Source organism: Sarcophilus harrisii, chromosome 3, assembly GCF_902635505.1.
Source record: "Sarcophilus harrisii chromosome 3, mSarHar1.11, whole genome shotgun sequence".
In the NCBI taxonomy this organism is placed as follows: domain Eukaryota; kingdom Metazoa; phylum Chordata; class Mammalia; order Dasyuromorphia; family Dasyuridae; genus Sarcophilus; species Sarcophilus harrisii.
Window position 1 is genome coordinate 167,885,065 of NC_045428.1, and position 21,313 is coordinate 167,906,377.

General features: G+C 31.5%; 1 protein-coding gene across 2 annotated transcripts in view; it reads left to right on the forward strand.

Moving 5' to 3' along the window:
* The window catches only part of CDC16 (cell division cycle 16), a 51,905-nt gene that overhangs the window by 23,025 nt on the left and 7,567 nt on the right, over positions 1 to 21,313 (forward strand). For both annotated transcript variants that reach the window (XM_003765702.4, XM_012546208.3), the window contains 8 exons: positions 1,467 to 1,516; positions 2,603 to 2,676; positions 12,655 to 12,780; positions 14,235 to 14,387; positions 15,265 to 15,328; positions 16,474 to 16,535; positions 18,964 to 19,099; positions 20,099 to 20,189. In XM_003765702.4, coding sequence (XP_003765750.1) covers positions 1,467 to 1,516; positions 2,603 to 2,676; positions 12,655 to 12,780; positions 14,235 to 14,387; positions 15,265 to 15,328; positions 16,474 to 16,535; positions 18,964 to 19,099; positions 20,099 to 20,189 — 756 coding nt within the window. The remainder of the gene's footprint in view (positions 1 to 1,466; positions 1,517 to 2,602; positions 2,677 to 12,654; positions 12,781 to 14,234; positions 14,388 to 15,264; positions 15,329 to 16,473; positions 16,536 to 18,963; positions 19,100 to 20,098; positions 20,190 to 21,313) is intronic.

Here is a 21,313-nt window from a genome sequence, read left to right on the forward strand (position 1 = left end):
AATTTATTTATTTGTTGAAAAATTACTCTCAAGGAGCTAACACTTCTAATTTATTAGAAATTAATGTTTTTTAAATTTTTTTATTTGTTTTACCAGAAAGGTAACCTTGCTTAGTACTGAATTAGCATTTAAGCTAATTTCATCATAAAGTGTCACAGCACAGTTTATCTTTTAATCTAAATTTTTTGCTTTGTATTTTGTAATGGAATTTTCTTAATACTTTCTGTTCTTTTTTTCCGTTTTAATTTGAATTATTGTTGCCCATTATATTAATGTATTATAGTTTGCTTAACCTTTCTCCTCCCATTGGACACTTTGATAGTTTCATGGCAATTATATAAAAGCAGAAGCATTCTGAACAAATAACCCTTTTTTCCCTTAACACTGTCAGGTTATATTTCCAGCAATGGAATATAAGGTGAAAGGGTATGATTATTTTTGTAACTTTTACTCATTTTTATCATTTTATTCTCTCATTCTATGAGACTTTTGTAATGTGATTATTCTTAGATCATTGCTGTTTTGAGAATTTTTCATATCCTTTGACCATTTATGCATTGTGTACTAGAAATTACACCATTCATTATAAATCATTATTTTATAACAGTTTATTTTTGACCATGAGTTTTTAATATTTGCAATAAATATTTTTCCCCAATCTGTAATTTTTCTTTTTTAGAAATGAGTGCTTTTTAATTGAGGGATTTTATAAAACACCATTGAACATAGTAAATTAACTTGAATATGTGTTCATTTCTATTTTCTTTAAGCAGTGCTTATTTTATCCTTTTTTACAAACTGTTTTACTTTGGAGTTTTTACATTTAGTAGGTAAAAGTAAAGCATATCTACAAGTGAAGATTGAAACTTTCTACTTGATTGGAGTTTTGTCTCCCACTGGGGAAAAAAAATGTATCCTGTTGGTCCAACTATCCTAGGCTATGCTCCTTTTTACTTTCTTTTAAAAAACCTGAGTTCTTTGATTGGGTTTATCTTTCCTATGTCTTTACCATTGTGGCAAAAGTTAGGGATTGGATTTGGAATTTTTATATTAAACTTTAATTGGCACAATGCCTAGAACATAGTAGGTGCTTTACAAATGCTTTCTGTATTGATTAATTCTTAGTCAATATGCTAGTCTTTTAATTCACCCATGGTACCTTCTTGCTACAACCATCAGATTTTAGATACCCCTTCTTTCTATTAGAGTGAAGCAAAAGCAGCCTATAATCAAATCAACCTTCCCTTTGAATCATTCAACTTAATGTTTTTAATAAGATAATTAATTATTTGTACTTATTTATCATTGCAAACCTATGTAATTTTTTCCCCCTCTTAGATAAAATCTCGTTTTAGGAAATGATATGGTATTTAAATATGGAGTATATTTAGTAGTAAGGGAGGAAATGTTTAAATGTTTTAATATTTGACACAAATATTTTCTTTTTTTTTTTTTTTCCTATACAGAGCTTTTCTATCTCTCTCATAAATTGGTGGATTTATACCCTAGTAATCCTGTAAGTTATATATGTGTATCTACAGTTTTTATAGTTGAAATATATTAAAATTTTACAACTTAAAGTTAGAAAAGCTTAAATTCATAATCAAACTAGTAATAATTCTTTCTTTTGAAGTGAAGTTTTGAGCCAGATTCTTTCATTTCCTTATTACTAAGTGGTTATAAATTAAATCTTTAGACACTATATTGACTGCTTTGCAAAAAGTGAAGCAATCCATAAAAAGTACAACTTGGCATACTAAGATAACAACTTACTGATTAGAAGTCTCCAACAGTTGATGCAGTTTCCAAAGTGTCAGTTACAAGAGCCAATCGTCAGGAGAAAAAAGAGGTTTTAAGGCAGAGTACTTCAAATGTCTTAGGACTGGTGATTAACCAGAAATCAGAATTACAGAAAAAGGTCATGCAGAGAGCAAACAACCTCAGGATGTAGTTAGGGTTGTAATCAGAGAAGTTATTCAAATTAGAATCAGAATCCCAAAACCAGTATCACTAGTTACAAGAAGGTTCAAAACAGGTCAGGATGCCAAAATAAGTTGATGTCATAACAAGTGAAATCTTTAGGTGCTTTTTTTTTTTTTTTTTTTGAAATAGAAAGAATATGATGATGCCTGTGTCAGGCCAGGCTAGGAAAGAAATGTGGATCCAGTAGATTATTCTACCCTCTTTTTTTATCAAAACTATATCTGGCAAAAAGAATCTGATACAAGTCTGATTCTTTTTATACAGCAAAATAATGTTTTGGTCATGTATACTTATTGTGTATCTAATTTATATTTTAATGTATTTAACATCTACTGGTCATCCTGCCATCTAGGGGAGGGGGTGGGGGGTAAGAGGTGAAAAATTGGAACAAGAAGTTTGGCAATTGTTAACGCTGTAAAGTTCCATGCATATAACCTGTAAATAAAAGGCTATTAAATTAAAAAAAAAAAAAAAAAAAAAAAAAAAAAGAATCTGATACAGATATTTCTAAGGTGCCAGAAAAATATGATTCAATTTCTATTTGTATTGAATTGTTTAGATTTGTATTATAAATCTGTTCTCGTCTTTGGTAAAATTGATTAATTTTGAATTTATTTAGGTATCTTGGTTTGCAGTAGGATGTTATTATCTAATGGTTGGACACAAAAATGAACATGCCAGAAGATATCTCAGGTATGTGTTTGTTTTCATATTGACACAAAGAGTTCACAGGTATCTTTTTTTTTTAATTTTAAATTAAAACACTAAAATTGCATTGTCATACATACAGCAGAACAAAAAAAATTCTATATGAACTGAATCTCCATTTCAAACCACTTTGAAAAGTATATAATTTCTAAGTATTAACTGTCAAAACCCTCCTGCTTTTCTGTTTTTCCTCCTGAATTTCTTTTCTGTTGTCTTCCATGCATTTTTTAAAAATGTTATCCATTTTTCTTTACATTATTGCCTTTTCCTACCCACCTCCCCCCACTTAACAGAGTGAAAGGGGGCAAAATTGTAATAGATAAACATGGTTAAGCAAAATGAATCAACCCATTAGCCATGTCCATTAAATTTGTTTCTTTCTACATCTTGGATCTATCATATCATATCAAGGGATAGGGTAATATCCTTTATCATATAAACTCTTTTGGGAACATTGCAATGATTGTCATGTTAGTCAGAATTCTTCAGTATTTCAATTGTTTTTCTTTACAAGGTGGAGTTTTATTATAAAACAAGTCTTTGTATAAATTGTTTTCCCAGTACCGCTTGATTCAGTCTGTGTGAAACCTACCTAGGATTCTCTGAAATAGTCTCTTTCATAATTTTTTTTCCCTCTTCTTTATTTATATGTATTTAAAGTTAGATACCAAATAGAAAAAGACAGAAAAAGGAAATTAAAAAAAAAAAACAATACAGCAGAACATCAGGAAGGATTCAAAATATGTAACACTAAATTTCCATTTCAAGGAAAACATATAAAATTTTATATTTATAATAATAATAGAAGACGTATTTGTGACTGTCTTTTCTTTGCTTCCTTGTAGATTACTTTTTTGTTCTCTGCTGTGTACTTTTTACTTTATTCTTTTTTCCCCCTTTAATTTTTCCCCACTACCCCAAAGCAAACTACAATTAAGCATAGATACATTTATATATACTTATATATTTAAGGACATATTTATAAAATGACATGTAGACTTGCATCTAAAACAATGTTAATATGGCTGACATGTAAATTTCTCTCTTGATTGATTCTTTAAATTTTTTAGTCAAACTTATATTAATGATTACTAGCCCTACTTTTTTTTTTCCAATACTACTCTTGATCTTTGTTACTGTGTTCATTTATATCTCTTATTTTATATACCTGCTAAGTCTTCTATTCCTTAACTTGCCTTGCTTTTATTTAAAATTCCCCCTATTCATTTAACTCCCCCACTCCATCATTGCCCTCTCTCTCTTTATCGCATTCCTGTTAATCTACATATTGTATCCCACTCCCATTAATTTAAACACCCTTCTGTATCCCACCTTATCCTATTCCCTTTCCTCTTATTTCTTTATAAATTTTGGAGACTGCTATACCCTTCATGGGTGGATGTGTGTGTGTGTGTGTATGTGTGTGTGTGTTGTGTTCCCTATTTAACCCATTTCTAATGTGAGTAGGTTTTCAGAACTCCCTGCCCTTCTCCCCATCTAATGCCTCTATATCGGTTCTTTCTCTGCACCTCATTTGAATAACATTATTACTATTTTTACTTTTTCCTAGATAGTTTTGCTTTTTAAAATCAGATCATACTCAGCTCAGCCTGTCTTTATTTTGAACTACCCAATTACTGATGTCAATCTTAAACATATGGTTTATATTTCCACATATAAAACAAACATTTTGTCCTTGTTGAATTCCTTGAAATTAGTCTTTGATGTTGGCTCATATATTGGTAAATTTTCTATTGAGTTCATGTTTGGTTGAGAAAAATCCTAAACATGTGCAAATTCATTGAGTGTTCATTTTTTTTTTTCCATTTAATATTTTGGATACTTTTGCTGTATATCATATTTTTGGCTACAGATATAGTTCTTTGGATTGTGAATATCAGGATCTGCAGATTTTTATTGTAGCTACTGATAAATCCCATACAATTCTAATTGTAGCTCCAGCATATTTGAATTGTTGTTTGTTTGTTTCTTGTAAAATTTTCTCTTTGATCCAGAGGTTCGGAATTTAGCAATAATGTTCCTATGTGTTTTCTTTGTAGGATCTCTTTGAAATACTCATATTCTATCATTTCAGGACAATTTTCTTTGATTATTTCTTGTATTCTTATTTCAATGTTCTATTTTTGGTCATAGCTTTCAGGTAGTTTAATTATGTTTTCTCTTCTTGATCTGTTCTTCATATCTGTTGTTTTTTTTTATCATATATTTCACATTCTGTTCTATTTTTTTCATTCTTGATCTTTTGTTTTGTTATTCTTGGTCTCTTCTAGGTTCACTGGCTTCCCGTTGCCCAATTCTAATTTTCACAGAATTATTTTCTTCAAGTCTCTGGATCTTCTTTCTAGTTGGCCAACTTTCTCTTCGTCTTGGTTTTGGGGGGGGGGGGGGCAGGAAGGGGTTCTCAATCTTTCTAATTTGATTTTTAAAGCCTTTTTTGATTTCTTCTATTAATTCTTTTTGGGCAGGTAACCATTTAATCTTGTTCTTTGAGATAGAAGGAGCCTTTTTTTTTTTTTTTTTTAATTTCAGTGTCTTCTTTGAAGATGAATCCCAGTCTTTCTTCTTCCCATAGTACGTTTCTGTGGTTGGGTTCTTTCTTCTTTGCCTATTTTTTAAGGGGGAGGATATTTAATGAGAATGATTAGTGTAATCACTTCTAACCCTGGAGTGGAAGGGATGGCTTTTCTGGCTTCATTTTGGCTTTTCCCTGTGACCTTGAACCCCAAATCAAAAATTCCACTCTCCTGTAAGTGCCCCCAGCCAGCAGCAGCCCTACTTTCACACTCTCTGGGTGTGCTGGTTCCTTCTCTATCAGGGCTGCTGATTGGGCCTGGAGTTCCTTACAATAGAGGTTCCCTCAGTCTTCCAGGACTCAAGAATCCAATTTGCCCAGGCTGTCCAGAAGGTGAAAGTTCCTGTGGTTGGGGCTGAGGCTACCCAAATAGTCCCATGGCTCCCTGCTTGCTGTTGCAGCAAAGCTAGTCTGGAAGTATTAAATCACCTTCTCAGGTTGTCCCAAGAGGACCCCTGTTCTGCTCCAAGTCTTATTTTTTACTGGCCTATGTTCACCCTAAAGCACAATTTTGTTTTGTTTGTGGCATAATCTGAAGAACTTGAAATTTTCTGACCTAGTTTACCATCTTCCCAGAATCCTCCCATAATTTCTTTTATGTACAATAACATGACCCCAGTTTGTTCAGCCCATTGTTCTAAAGGGTCCCCCTCCCCCAGTATGTTTTTCAGGATTAGGAAGTTTAATTTACACATAACTATATCCTTCCTATTACTATCTTTTCCCTATTTCCACTTGATTCCCTGTTGAACTTATTTCTGTACCAAACTACTTGTGTATTGAACCCTCATTTGTCTATTTTATACAAGTGTGAAGTTAATTTGATGCCTACTCTCCTTCCATATTTGCACATTCTTCTCATGTATTATAGTTATGAGAAGTGAAAGTTTGGACACTTCTTCCTTTCTACACTGTTGTATGCTATACTCTGGACTCTTATTTGCATTTTAAAGTTCATATTCAGCTCTGGTCTTGTCATCAGAAATGCTTAAAAGTCTTTTATTCCATTACAAACTCATTTTCCTCTTGTAGAATTATATCTAACTTTTCTGAGTGGTTATAAATCTGTATTACATCCAGTTGTCACTTAATTTAAGTGGCTATTTCATAGATATTCCTCTCTCTTCTGCATGCTTCCTTTCCCTCTCTGTGAGTCTAGAATGGCTTCAATCTCTGGTACCTCTCAACCCAAATTACTTCATTGTCTAAAGAGAAGCACTCCTGAGAGATATAGCAGCATTGCTGCCACTGCCACTACATGGCCAGAATCGATCTTTTTCAGCCTCTTTGAGAGTCAGATTTGCATAACATAAATTGTGTAATGCTTTTTCAAATATTGTGTTACAAGAACTTTAGTTTTTTTTTAGTTAAAGCTTCCAAGTCTTATGCAATAACTATGACTTCTCATTACTTAACTGTTTCTTTTTAGAAGATTATAGTATTTTTGAGGAGGGAGCTCTGGATTTTAGTTTTGCTATTCCTGGGACTTCCTTTTGGCATTCCTTTCAGGAGATGTTTAGATTCTTAATATTTTTATTTTGTCCTCAGTTTTCAATAGAGTGGACAGTTGTCTTTTATAATATCTTTAAAATATTTTTTTTTAAACTTTGTGTTTTGGGGAGTCCAGTGATTTTTACATTATCACTCCTTAACTTTATGGGAAGTTGTATCATTTTCAGTATCAGATACTTTTTTTTTTTAAATAGTTTTAATTTTGTTCTAATAAGCTTTGTTCTACTCTGCTCTAGTTTTCATAGATCCTTTTTGTTTTGTTTGGTAAGATTATCACTTTCTTTACTTTTTAAAGCTACTTATTCTCCTTCCAGTCTTTTCTCCAAACCTTTTATTTTGTGTCTTATTTCTTGCTTCATTTCTCCTAAGTGTTCATGAAGTGTTCATGTAGTCCTTCTGGGAAATTCATTTTTTACTTTCAGTCTATTTGCAGTTGTAGAATTAGATTTGCAATATATATATATTTGTAATGAATGATATTTTCTTTAATTTACTAATTCTTCCAGCTTTAGTTTCTGAATTGGGGCTTTATGGCAGGACCAAAATTTTTTTTGATATTGCTGTCCTTTTGCATTGGGTGGTCTACCATGCTTCTTGGTCTTGCCTTGGATTTTGCTTCCTGTCAATTCACTCCCTCCTTCCAATTCTCACCCTCCCCCATCCTTTCCACACCTTGGAAATCAATGAATTTCAGAAATATCCAGGGCTCTCTGAGGATCTTAGAGTTCTTTAGCCTTGACTTTCCCAGACTGAATACTATAGCCCCATTCTGGGTGCTATATATTGAGTTTCTTCAGGCTTCCAAAGTCCCCACCCTATGGCTTTCTGAAAACCCTAAGACTTTTTTTTAGGCAAATCTTCCATTCTTGCTGCCTCCAAAGACAGGACCTTAAAGGTCTGAGATGAAAGATATCACTGTAGTTTTATATCAGATCTCTTAATCGTTATTCAAATTTAACAGTCTTGTTGGAGAAAATTTGTGGGAGATAAATAGCTTGCTTTCCTTTCAAGCTGCCACCTTGGCTATAAATCTTTCCATAGATACCTTTTCAAATAAAGTATTTATCGCTGCATCTTTTTTCAGATGTAGTTAAATGTTAAAAGAGCAGTTTAAAAGAATGAAAATTTAATTCAGTAGTTACTACTGAATTAGTTTTCTTAGCATTGTGTCTGCATATTATGGAGGATTTAAAAACATGATATAATCCTTCCTCTCAAGGTTTTTTCATGGAAGTTTTTGGTCTGTGTCTGGCCCTGTGATGTTATCAGTATATATTATAATTGATCTTGTTGAAATCACTTCCACTGATGCAGCTTAGCTGTACCTTACAGTCTTAATTGCTAGAAATACTGAGAGATTAAGTACCTTCTTCATGATCAGATAGCTCCTCTGTATTAGAATCCAAGTCTTCCTACCCCTGAGGCTAACTCTGTCCACTGTGCCATGTTGCATCGATTACAAAACAGAATAATATAAGCCAGTATTTGAAGTTTTGTCATTCATAAAGAAGCCACCATTAATAGGATGCACATACTGAGTTTTCCACTTTACCTTTTCTGCTCATTGTATCAGTATCCAAACCTCAGAGTTATCTTTGACTCTAGAAATTCTCACTGCTTCTCAGAACTCCAGTTAATTGTCATTGATTCTTTCCCACAATATTCATTGTCTCCTCTCATTTCTGCTTCGTCACTCCATTTCAAGATCTAGGACTAATGTCTGCTCTTGGACTTAAAATCCTCTAAACTGGTCTTTCTAATTTTTCATCTTTCCCCTCAAAAGTGCAGCCTTCCTGTCTGTCACCTGAGTAATTTTCCTAACAAATGCTTTGATTATATCAAATCTCTACTCAAAAACTGAGTGATTTTCCCCTTCTAAATAAAATTCACATTCCTTATTCAGACTAGCAAGTCTTCAGTTCTTCTTTTTAAATTTATTTTGTATCCCTTCCCTTTTCCTGAAAGCAGATCATTGGCATAATATATGTAGAAACAGAAAGAGGGTTGAACTTGGACTTAGAAGGACCTGGTTTTGAATTCTAGTTGTATGATTTTATTAAGTAATTTAACTTTTACAAATCTCAGTTTCTTCACATATTAAAATGAGGATTGAGTTATTGTGATGATTAAATGTATCATCTGTAAAGTGCTTTGCAAAACCTTAAAGCTCTGTATAAATGCATTGCTATTATCATTCACACACTTTCTGTTCTGAGCAAATTGAACCCACCACTTTCTTATTCCCATCCTCTCTCAAATCTCTGTGCCTCTTTTCTTGCCTTTCCCTCATTCCTGTGATGTACTACTCATACCAGAACAAACTTCTGCTCAGACTCTCTGCCTGTTAAACTCTTTTTCCTTTCTAGGCCCAACTCAGATTCTTTTTACATAATGTCTTTCTTTGTCTTACCCAGCTAGAACTGACCTTTTTTCATCAAATTTCCAAGAAAACTTTGAGCTGCTTCTCACTATTTCTACATTGTATTGATTTTTTTTTTTACTGTCCATGCAAAAGTCACCATACTTATGCCTTTGGAGTCATAAGTTTCTTCAAGGCAAGGACTGTCTTACTTTATTTTTGTTGTACTAAGGTACTAGCATTGCATAAAGTAGATACTTAATAAAGGAGTATTGAGTTGGATTAGATTAAACACTATTGTTGATTTTTACTATATTGGTTCTTAAAAATTAAGTGGCTCGAATAGTTTTCCACTTGTTAGAACTCCATATTGCAGCCTTGGTCTCATTAATACTATATAACCAATCAAATTAAATAAATAGGCATAAAAGATAGTTCAAGTCCTTTTTCTAACAAATGGAGACTCAGTGACCCTGGGAAAATTTTATAACAATTTCGTGCTCCAAATAACATTTCAGGATTGTAGGTCACATAGAAGATGTAAATATTTATTAATAGAGGAAAATTTCTCATTAGAAACCCACAGGAGTAAAATGAAAATCAAGTTCCTGCCACTAGTTTCTCTATATGAGATAATCAAAAAGATGTGTATATGTATATAAAATGGCATGTATGTGTAACTTATTGTGCATGTGAATGAAATGTGTTGTATGTACGTAGATGTAATGGCCTATGAAATGTCTTTATATACATGTGTTTATTTAGATATATTTACATTTCCTATTTTCTACTAGTTTTTACTGAGACAGATTTTATCTTCAGTATAAGGAAAAACTTCCCAATAGAGATATCCAAAAATCCTATATTTCTGTGAGTCAGTGAACTTTATGCATGAGCCCAAATGCATGAGCATTTTAGAATGAAAAAACTGGAAAAATAAAAATGTATATGACATTTCTTCCAAGATCTTTGTTCTCAGATTCTTTATACGTAAAATGAGGGATTAGATTTCATAACTTTTGAGACCTTTTTCAGCTCTAGATCTGGATATTTTGGTCTTCTCATGCTGTGGAATAGGCCCACATTGTATACAGATCATTTCTTGCCTTTTCCCTCTAGCCCCTCTCTGTGTGATGCTGCATGCCCAGTGTTTCCCCTTGTCAATCATCTTCAGTAAGCCTTCTCTTTACCTACAGATTATAAGGAGGTCTTCATAATACAGATACATATGTAGTGCAAGTGAATCTCTTTCCCATCTTCCACTTCAGTGTATTTGTCACTGTACTCTTTCTCCCAATCTAGCCCATCACTAAGCTTCTCACTATAAGGAATGAGTTGAATGAATTGAGCACATAGAGATGGCTGCAAAAAAAAAAGCCAGTATTCAAAGATTGATCTGTACTCCTCTCTAGTTTTGGGACAGTTCTGTGCTTTAGCTTTAAAATCATAGTGATATGATTAAAGATTGTATTTTTCATTTGTATAAAACTTGGAGGAAAATGACATTTCTTTAGTGTGTACCTGCATGTTTCTTTTTTTCCAAAGAAATCTCAATTTAAGTTATGGTTACACAATGGAAAGTACTGATTATAAAATAAAAGACTTGTGCTTACATCACACCTGTTCTTACTACCATTATCATTTTTAGATATATCACATACTTCCCTCATCTGTAAGTAAGGGAGTTGGGTTAGATGATTTCTTAAATTCTTTTCCAGCTTAAGATTATTTGAGGTAGTATTTGAGTGTGGCCTTTATTTGGACTAAAAAACTTGTCAGAGTAATAGGAATAGAACAGACTTAAGAGGAATAAGAAAGAAGCCATAAATTTTTTTTAAATTCGTTCATATGTATATAATGAGTATATAATTCTTTTTGCCTTCTCTATGGGTGAGGGAGGAGAGAGAATTTGCAATTGAAAATATTTTTTTAAATTAACTTTTAAAAAAAGTTGAACATATTAATAAATGTGTTTAAATATCTTTTTCAAAAACCACATTTATTAGTTCTTCTAATATAGTGCTGTGAAATAAATGTTGCTACTTTAACATGTAGAAATACTTAAAAGTTTATTAAATGTGCTTAATTCAACTAGAATCCTTAAAATTTTGGGTATTTGAAATATTTTCCAAGAATCATATTTTAATTTATTTAGTGAATTTTTCTCAGTTTAAAAGAGTGACTATATCTCCAAAATGAATGATACTTAAATAAGTAAGTGGGGGGTTTTCTCTTATATTAATTACTTTTTTTGGTATGAACTCTTAACCCTGGAATCTGTGGACTTGTTTTTTAAAGAACATTTTGATATTTTCTTTGCTTTTGCTTTCTTTCTTTCTTTCTTTTTTTTTTTTTTTGGAAAGGCGCAATGGGGTTAAGTGACTTGCCTAAAGTCATACAGTTTTTGAGTGGTAAGTGTCTTAATTTGAACTCACATCCTCCTGGCTTCAGGGCCAGTGCTCTATTCACTGCGCTATATAGTTGCTGCATTTTAATATTTTTGAAAAAAAATTTCAGTATACTTGAATTTCTTTGCATTTCTTTTATTTTTATTTTAAATTGAGGCACAAGCATGATAAATGTGGAAATATGTATAGAAGGAATTGCATATTTTAACATATATTTGATTGCAAGTAAAAATCTGTTATTTAAAAAAAAATAAATTGAGGCATAATCTTTGTTTTATGCATCTCAAAGGAAGCCTGTAGCCTTCATCAAACTGCTAAAAAAGCATGACATAAAAAAGGTTAAGAACCACAGGTATAGAAGCACTTTAATACCAGCCTTTGTTTTTATTGCTGTCTCATATTAATGGGGATCTAGGTGCAGTAGTGGGCCTAGAGTTGGAAAGACCTGGATCAAATCCAGCCTCAGACACTTACTAGCTGTGTAATCCTGGACAACTCAATTACTCTATTTGCCTTACTTTCATCATCTGTAAAATAAGTTAAAGAAGGAAAGAGCAAATCACTCAGTATCTTTTCCAAGAAAACCCAAACGGGTCATGAATAGTTAGATACAAATGAACAATAATTCATGTTAACAGTGGCACCTAAATTGTTTTTAAAGAAAGAATTTCTTTTTGCTTTTTTTTTCTGAGGCAATTGGGCTTAAGTGACTTGCTCAGGATCATACAATTAGGACTTGTTAAGTGTCTGAGATCAGTTTTGAACTCGAGTGCTCTACTTACTACTCACTGTGCCACCTAGCTGTCCTTTTAAAAAGAAAGAATTTCAAATTGATTGATGGAGAAATGAAAGCATACAGACAGAAGAATGTTAGAATGAGATCAAGGAAGACGTGATTCATTTGGAATACAGAATATATGAAAGGGAAATTACATTACCAAAAACAAGAAAAGTAGACTAGACATACATTTTTGAAAGATCTTAAATGGCTAGCTAAAGAATTTTTATCCCATAAGTAAAAAGCATTTTTGGTCTTTGTCCAATTACCAATGAGTTAACAAATTTATATTAATTTAATGATTTTATTGTAGCAAAGCGACAACACTTGAAAGAACCTATGGTCCTGCATGGATAGCATATGGACATTCATTTGCAGTTGAGAGTGAGCATGACCAAGCAATGGCAGCTTACTTCACGGCAGCACAGCTGATGAAAGGGTATGTGACAAGCAAACTAAATAGTTTAATGAAGAAATTGTATAATTCTCTTAAAAGACTACAAGTTATTCTTTAGGTCAGGGGTAGGGAACATCTGGCTTGTAGGCTGTATAAGGCTTGTGAATTCATTTGCTAAGACAACTGTAGGCAATGATGATCAGAAAGCTAGGTACTACATTCTCCCACTGCTTGAATTCTATGAATTGATAATTTTGTATGATCCATAATCTTAGGAATAGCCAAATGGTTCTTGGTAGTAAAAGAAAAGGTTGCCCACTCCTGGTTTAGGTACTAAACACACAGTAGTTTGTGAAACCCTAGTGAAATGAAAAAGGTAGCTGATTAAGAAAATCTTCCTTGTAGAGTTTAGGGTTTGACAGGCATCTCTGCAGTTGTGGTATAGCAGAAAATGCAGTCAATTTAGAGTTAAAGGATCTCAATTCAGTATTAGCTCTGTGTTTTGCCTTTGTCTTTTTGGGGCCTTAGTTTTCTCACTATAATGACAATAGAATTAGCTGCACAATGTCTGAGGCCCCTCTAAGTTCCCTCTAAGTTTAGAGCTGAAAGCTCTAAATTTAGCTCTAATATTTCTCCTCATAAGAAATAGTGAGCAGGATTTCCTTTGTCTACTTTCTAAATCATTGATATATTCCCAAGCAAAAGGACAGTGGAACATTTAGAGAAAGGAGTAGAAGGGAATCAGTTCAATTTTTAGCTTTGTTGAGTTTGAGGTGTTGGGAGGATGATCAGGCAAAAATGTCTGACAAATAGTTGAAAATGTGAGACTGAAAGAAGCTCAGCAATTTAGAGTTCAAGATAAAAGTGTGAAAATAATGGGTATAAAAGTGATAAAAGTTATGAGATTGTTGAGGGAATGTAGAGTGAACAAAGAAGAGATCACAGATGGCACCTAAAAGAATAAACATAGACCTGCCACTGGAGAAGGAATTTATACAAAGAAAGATCAGAAATGACTGGAAGGAAAAGAAGAAAGAAGTTGAAAAAACAAGAAGAAATAGGCATTAGCTAGAAAAGGAACTTTCTAGAACAAGGTAAGCTGTTCTTCATGAAGAAAACTTAAAAGATGAGGTTATAGTTCCACCATATAGAGAAATTAAGATACAGAGAAAATCACAGAAATAGTAATGAGTCTGACTTAATCAAGATAGCATAAGTTGAATTATAGTTTCATCTTGTAGATGTTGTATGCTAAGGAGCAATAGAAAATAAGGTGAAATTTAATGATGTTCATGTCTTAATGTGAGATAGGGTGAAACTAGTCATTTCTAGCAAGCTGTTTCATAAATTACCAGGACTCATGTGAGTAGATTGAAATTCCTAGTTACTGGTTTGGTATTTGAATTTTTAAGAAAAGATTGTATAGGTGAATTTCTATTAGTTTATTAAATTGTTGCATTGATACAGTTGAATGTGTGATTTTAACATTTTTTTAGATGTCACTTACCAATGCTGTATATTGGATTGGAATATGGTTTAACCAACAATTCAAAATTGGCTGAAAGATTTTTCAGCCAAGCTCTAAGTATTGCACCTGAAGATCCTTTCGTTATGCATGAGGTTGGAGTGGTTGCATTTCAAAATGGCGAGTAAGTACATCAAGATAAAAACATAGCATCAGCCTGAGTTCTTTTTCTAAATTCATCAAAATCTTGATCAAGTAAAAATTAATCTTAATTCTTCATTAAGTGTAATGTTCATTTTGCATTTCACTCAGAAGAAAGACATGACAAAAAAGACCATTCTAATCATGCATTCAGTATAAAAAATAAAAATAAAAATTTTGGGGCCTCATATTTACTAGTCCAGTTGCCCATTTGTTTAACTTTGAAAGTATTCTTCATTCATCATTGTTGTTCAAAATTGTTGAACCCAAAGTACTGCATGATTCTCAATCATTCAGGATAACTTCAGTTATGTTAATTGTACTGTGCACTGAATTGTAATAATATATTTTAGAGAAATTTTTGATTGAAACAAACAGTATTTCTCTCCTGATTAACCTTTAGGTTAACAGAAAAATACAGCTAAACAAAACAAAATAATCTTTGACTATTCTAATTTATTTGACTATTGTATATAATGAAATAAATATTTAAATAAACTATTCAAATAAAAATGTAATATACTTAAGTTCATATTTACTAAATTAGTATCCCTTTTCCATTATATTTTTCTTGTTCTTGTTTTTTTAAAACATCAGTATATATTTTTAAATGAAAAAAAAATTTGGCCTTTCATATGCACATGGATTATTTAATGCATTAATTCCTATAATATCTTGAACTCACAAAACTGTAATGCTGTAATATTGCTTATCAAATGTAATAAACTTAATCTATGTTGCTGGCAAAGGTGTAATTTTACTTTCAAGTTTTTATAGTGATATTGGGAAATATTAACAGCTGTTTGTGTGTGTCATTTGTTTATTTGGAATAACTTGTTGCCCTTTTTTTTTAATTTTAGCTGGAAAACAGCTGAAAAATGGTTTCTTGATGCATTAGAAAAAATTAAAGCCATTGGAAATGAGGTATTTACTTAGTCATTATATAAAAACCTAATTACAAAAAATATAGAAAAAATTACATTGCAACAGTCTCTGTCTTCTAAAAGTTATAATGTATTGTCATTATTAAAAAGCAGTCACATATTCAACTTGTGTACTGCTCACAGTATTTAATAATTGATACTGTCTGAGTTGTGAGAGTTAAGAGAGCAAATGTAGGCTGCCTTGTGAGATCAAGGTAGTCATTGATCTTGCTGTTTCAATCATTTGAAACTATTGAATGATTACAGGAAGCTGATTATTTTGGGCATTTCCAATCCTGATGTAATATTGGTCTATATGACTGCATCTTTAGTTGAAGAGAATTATTAATGACCTCATTAGCTCCTAAATTCATCAGGTGTCATCCTTAAAGCAGAAGACCTAGGTATTATTGAGTCTTAGACTTAGAACTGCCTTGAGGAGTGTAGAACATTGCCATAATTTCATTCCTTTTTAATATAGCTTTAGAATTTTTAATGTTTGAAATATTAAACCATATACTGCTTTATGAAAACATCACTCTATGTTTGGCTTGATCTTTTGAATATGCATTATTATTATTATTTTTAATTAGTAAAGGTATGGTTGCTGGAACAAGAGCATAGTAGATTTTACCATTTTAAAAAATAACAATTTTAGCCTTTGTTAACTCTCAGTATCAAGGATTATGCATGTATTTTATACTAGTTTTCCTGAACTGTATCTCCTTTCATTTCTGCCCATTCTGTTTGACTCTACTTTGAGTTCCTACTTCCTAAAGCATCACTGTCTCATTTGTATACCCTTTCCACATTTTGTTATAGTTTTCAGTATTCCTCAAACCATAGCATTATGCATGTGACCATAGACTCAGGTTCTATTCTGAAGATTACACTTTTTGATGTATAAACTTGAAAAATATGTTTTGCATCAAATGGTAAGACAGTAGGGAAAAACTGCCCTTTTTTGGTCATTAAACTGCATTAAGTTAATATAAAATATAAATGAAAAGAGCAGGACTTTCTACTATTTTAATTTACATCTCATTATTATATGGTAATTAACAGTAAGTATCTGTGAAGTATTTCAGTATGTACAAATCTAGTTGAAGAGTATGAAGTAGTAATTTTAATGACATTGTTTTGTAGGTAACAGTTGACAAATGGGAACCTTTGTTAAACAACTTGGGCCATGTATGCAGAAAGCTTAAGTAAGTGATAAAGTGGAACGTATTTAGGACACAGTATAAATTAAAGCTGATAAATTGTATACATTATGTGAAAAGATAAAAAATCTAGGCTCTCAAATTATAAGTATTAAAGTATGCTTATAAAGCATCTAGATCACTTCAAAAAAAAGTTATCTCTGTTGGTATTTTTAACAACCGAAAGAATTGTTGAAAAAGAGAGTGAACCAAACATAACCATTTTTCTTTTTAAGAATTTTATTATAAATTTAATGACAAACTCACAAAATAAGGGGGAAAATCAGCCAAATCCTTTATCCTTTAACCAGGTAGAAGCAAAAGAACTAACAAATAACAAAACAATACTTTTATTTTGTGTTTGCTTCAAAGTCAGTTTGAAATTATAACTTTTGGCCTTATTTGCTTTCCTTTTTAATATATATATATATATATATATATATATATATATATATATATATATGGTTGTGATTGTGTGTATACATTTCTAGTTCTTCTGAATCACTTTATGTAGGTTTTTCTGTTTTTTTAGAAAATAATTTCTACTTATTTTTATGGTACTATAATATTTCATTACATCAATATCCATAATTCATCTATTCTCTAATTTTTTAAGATAGGTAGATTATTTGCAATTTATGAGGTTTTTTGCCATTACTAATAAGTCAGCTAAGAATATTTTTGTACAGTTAGGTCCTTCTTTTCCTTTTTTAAGATTTTAAAAAAAGTAATAGTCCTTGCAGTGCAAAAACTGAGACAAAAAGTTTTGAGTGTGTGACTATTCTTAATATTTTGAGGCTCACCAATTGTGCTATGAGAATGTCTCTTCCTTGGCAGTCCTGCCTGTATTATATTTTTACCTGCATATATTTATTTATAGATAAAGATATTTGTCTTTGTCATTCTAGAAGGTAGAAGAAGATAGCATTTTAAAGTTATTTTTATTTGCTTTTTTCTAGTACTAAGGAGTTTGTTTTCCAGCAGTCACTATTTAATTAATATTTCCTCCTTTGGAAAAGCAGCCTGCTAGTAATCTGAGCTTAGCATCAGGAAAACCTGGATTCAAGTTCCTCCTCAAATATATGATAACAGGGCAAATCATTAACTTCTTAGTACTCTAAGTAGTCCAGTCTATGTCCCTATTTCTATTTTTGTTAATTTCTTTATAAAATGTCTCCAAGTCCTTTGAACATTATTATATTAGGAGAAGTAATGTTAGCCTCAGATATATGTGTCAGTTCCTTTAAGAGCCCTTTATCTGATTTATTTATTTCAATTTTTCTCCCAGCTTTTTCTTTTTGTAATTTTAGAGATTATGGGGGGTTTTTGTTATGCAAAAAAAAATTTCTTTTGACAAATATGATTTATTAAATTATTTAATTTTTGTTCATAATTGAAACACAAATAGTATTCCTTTTTCTTAGGATTTTTTAAAATAATTAAATAATTTTAAGAATCCTTTTTATTGGGACAGCTAAATGGCTCAGTAGATAGAGCACCAGCCCTGAAGTCAGGAGGACCTGAGATCAAATGTGATCTCAGATACTTAACACTTCCTAGCTGTGTGGCCCTGGGCAAGTCACTTAACCACAATGGCTTGGGGGGCGGGGGAGAAGCAGTTTAGCATTTTTGTATGGTGTGAATTATGGATCTAAACTTGTGGGAGTTTTTCTCTTTGCCAGTTTTCTAGTCATTTTTATTAAATAGAAATTTTATTCCCTAGTGGATTTTAAGTGCTGTGGAATTTATAGTATGGAACATTGGAATTTAAAATTATAGTAACTAAATTTTTTCTTCAAAAGCCTGGAAACTTCTTTTAGTGTTTTTTCCACAGTCACTCAGCTAGCATATGTCAAAAGCAATAGCCGAACCAGTATCTTTGTTATTCAAACCCTTTTTTCCCCCACTATATTATGTTGCTAGAGCAAATAGCAAATAATGCTAAATACAAATAGCATATTATGAAGCTTTTAGGATAAATGATGAAAAAGTTGAGCAGGTCATAAATACAGTTTTTTGATGAGGACCATGATAAACTGATCTGTATATTTGTCATATATCTCTAAGCATGATATAGTTAAAGAAAATAATCAGATTATTCAATAAAATGTCTGTGATGGTAATAACAAAGAAAAAACTTTTTTTTACTAAAGCTTTTTATTTTCAAAACATATGCATGGATAATTTTTAGCATTCACCCTTGCAAAAACTTGTGTTCAAAATTTTTTCCCTCATTTTCCCCCATTCCCCTAGATGGCAAGTAATTCAATATGTGTTAAACATGTACAATAAAGAAAATACTTTACAAGTTGATGAACTGATATGTGACATTTCTTATGAAAATGTATAGTTTTAGAACTTAGAAATAGAACTTGAGATTTGGGGCTTTTAAAAATGTATGCAATTATCAACTTTTTTTTTTTTTTTTTAACAGAAAATATGAAGAAGCATTAGAGTACCATCGTCAAGCCTTAGTGTTGATTCCCCAGAATGCTTCCACCTATTCTGCCATAGGTTATATACATAGCCTAATGGGCAACTTTGAAAGTGCAGTTGATTATTTTCATACGGTATATCTTTATAATTTATACTTAACTTAAAATTAAACTACAAGCGATTTTTAAAAATTCTTTTTGTTAGGGTTTTTTGTTTTGTTTTGTGTTTATTATTTTAAAGTTAGAAAATTTAATTCCACAAAAATATATAAGCACCTTTTATGCACAAGATATTATAGGACATAAAGAGATGAATGGTGCACTTGAGTAGCCTATAGTGTGATAGGGAATTTAAGATTGTATAAAAGTAACCTTCATAGACTGAGGTAACTGCCAAAAGTGAGAAATCTAAAAAGTCCTTTTATTGAGACTAAATAGAGGTGGGGGAGGGGGAGAGGGAGGAGTGTTAAAAAATCAAGAAATCCTTTATGAGATTTAATTTTTGAGTTTAACTTAGAAGGACATACTGAATTTCATCAAAGAGAGAGACTGAGAGAAAGAGTAGGGAATTTCTTTTAGGCTCTTTTCTTTGCAAGAAAAAAATAACTTTAAAGGATATGTAACTGATTAAAATTAGGAACAGTTTTGAGCCTGTATTTGATTTGAGATAGTGCTAGATACATTATAACTGATGTTTATTGATTGATTTGCTATATATCACAAATTTTTATGCATATAAGATATATGAAATAACTATTAAAACTATTTTTCCTAGTGGAACATTTAAATTAGTTTGAAAATTGAATTAATAGAGAAGGATCAGTGGCAAAGTGACAAAATATACACCAACTAATAGTACTTGATTCTTTTTAATTCATGAAATAAAAAAATGACATGAAATTTAAAAAATATGAACTGTGAGGTATATACATATATATATATCTATACAGGTAGATATTGGTATGATACTTGCTCTTATTGCTTTAATTGGCCATTTTTCATGAAATCTTTGAACAGGTTGACTTAGGTGGGATTACTTACGCAAAATGGAAAAATAAGACTTTTATAAATATTTCATACATATATTTCTTTTTTTTTTTTTACTAGTAAATATTCTGACCCCTATTTTGACAGGCCCTTGGACTTAGAAGAGATGATACATTTTCTGTTACCATGCTTGGGCATTGCATTGAAATGTACATTGGTGACTCAGAAGCTTATATTGGTAAGATACTAATTTGTCTTATTTGTACTGTTAATTGATACCTCTTTTAATTGCATAATGTTTCCTTCTTGTAACCTTTTATGACTTTCTAAATCTTTCATTTTAATTCAGTACTTATGTAATGTTATTAGTAGGTACCCTTTCTAGAGGTTACACTACACATATCTCTAAATTAGTAGATAATCATTGTAAATTGTGTAGCTGTGACCAAAAAAATTCCTTCTCCAGGCCTATACCTAAAGCTTTTTTGTTATAAGACTTAAAGAACTAATACTTCACTGGCATAGTATTAAAAAAACTTGGGGATTGTCTTCATCATGGTGTAACGTAGTATTTTGGTGGGAGCTTTTCTTTCTAAGCATTTTGTTTTTTCCAATGACATGTAAAAATAATTTTCAGCATTCATTTTTAAAATAACTTTCAAATTTTTGTCCTTCCCGTTTCCTTTCCTAACATATCAAATAATCCTAATCTATTCTACTGATCCTACCACTCTATTTCTTAGTCAGTATCAAGTAGTTTTGATAATTGCTGCTTTATAATATAGTTGTAGATATGATATGGTTGGGCCACCTTCCTTTGCATTTTTTTTCATTAATTCAGTTGATATACTTGACCTTTTGTTCTTCCAAATGACTTTTGTTGGTATTTTTTCTAGCTCTATAAAATAATTTTTGATAATTTGATTGGCATGGTACTAAATAAATAGATTAATTTAGGTAGAGTTAGCATTTTTATCATATTAGCTCAGCCTACCCATGAGCAATTAATATTTTCCAATTGTTTAGATCTGACTTTGTGTGAAAATATTTTGGAATTGTATTCACATAGTTCTTGTGTTTGTCTTGGCAAACAGACTCCCAAATATTTTATATTATTATAGTTACTTTACTTTTTTTTTCCCCAACATTATGAAATACTGAATGCAATCAGTAACAATAGGAAATGTGCAAACCACAACAACCAAATTGGAAGAGATGACATATAGAAATAATTAATGTTGAAGGGGTTTTGGAAAAAAAGAAGTGTTGGTGATGGATTCTCCATCTTCAGAGCTCTCAGGTAGATGACTGCTGAAGTCCTTTCCAGTTCTCAAATTCTATCCTCCAAACTTTTATCCAGTG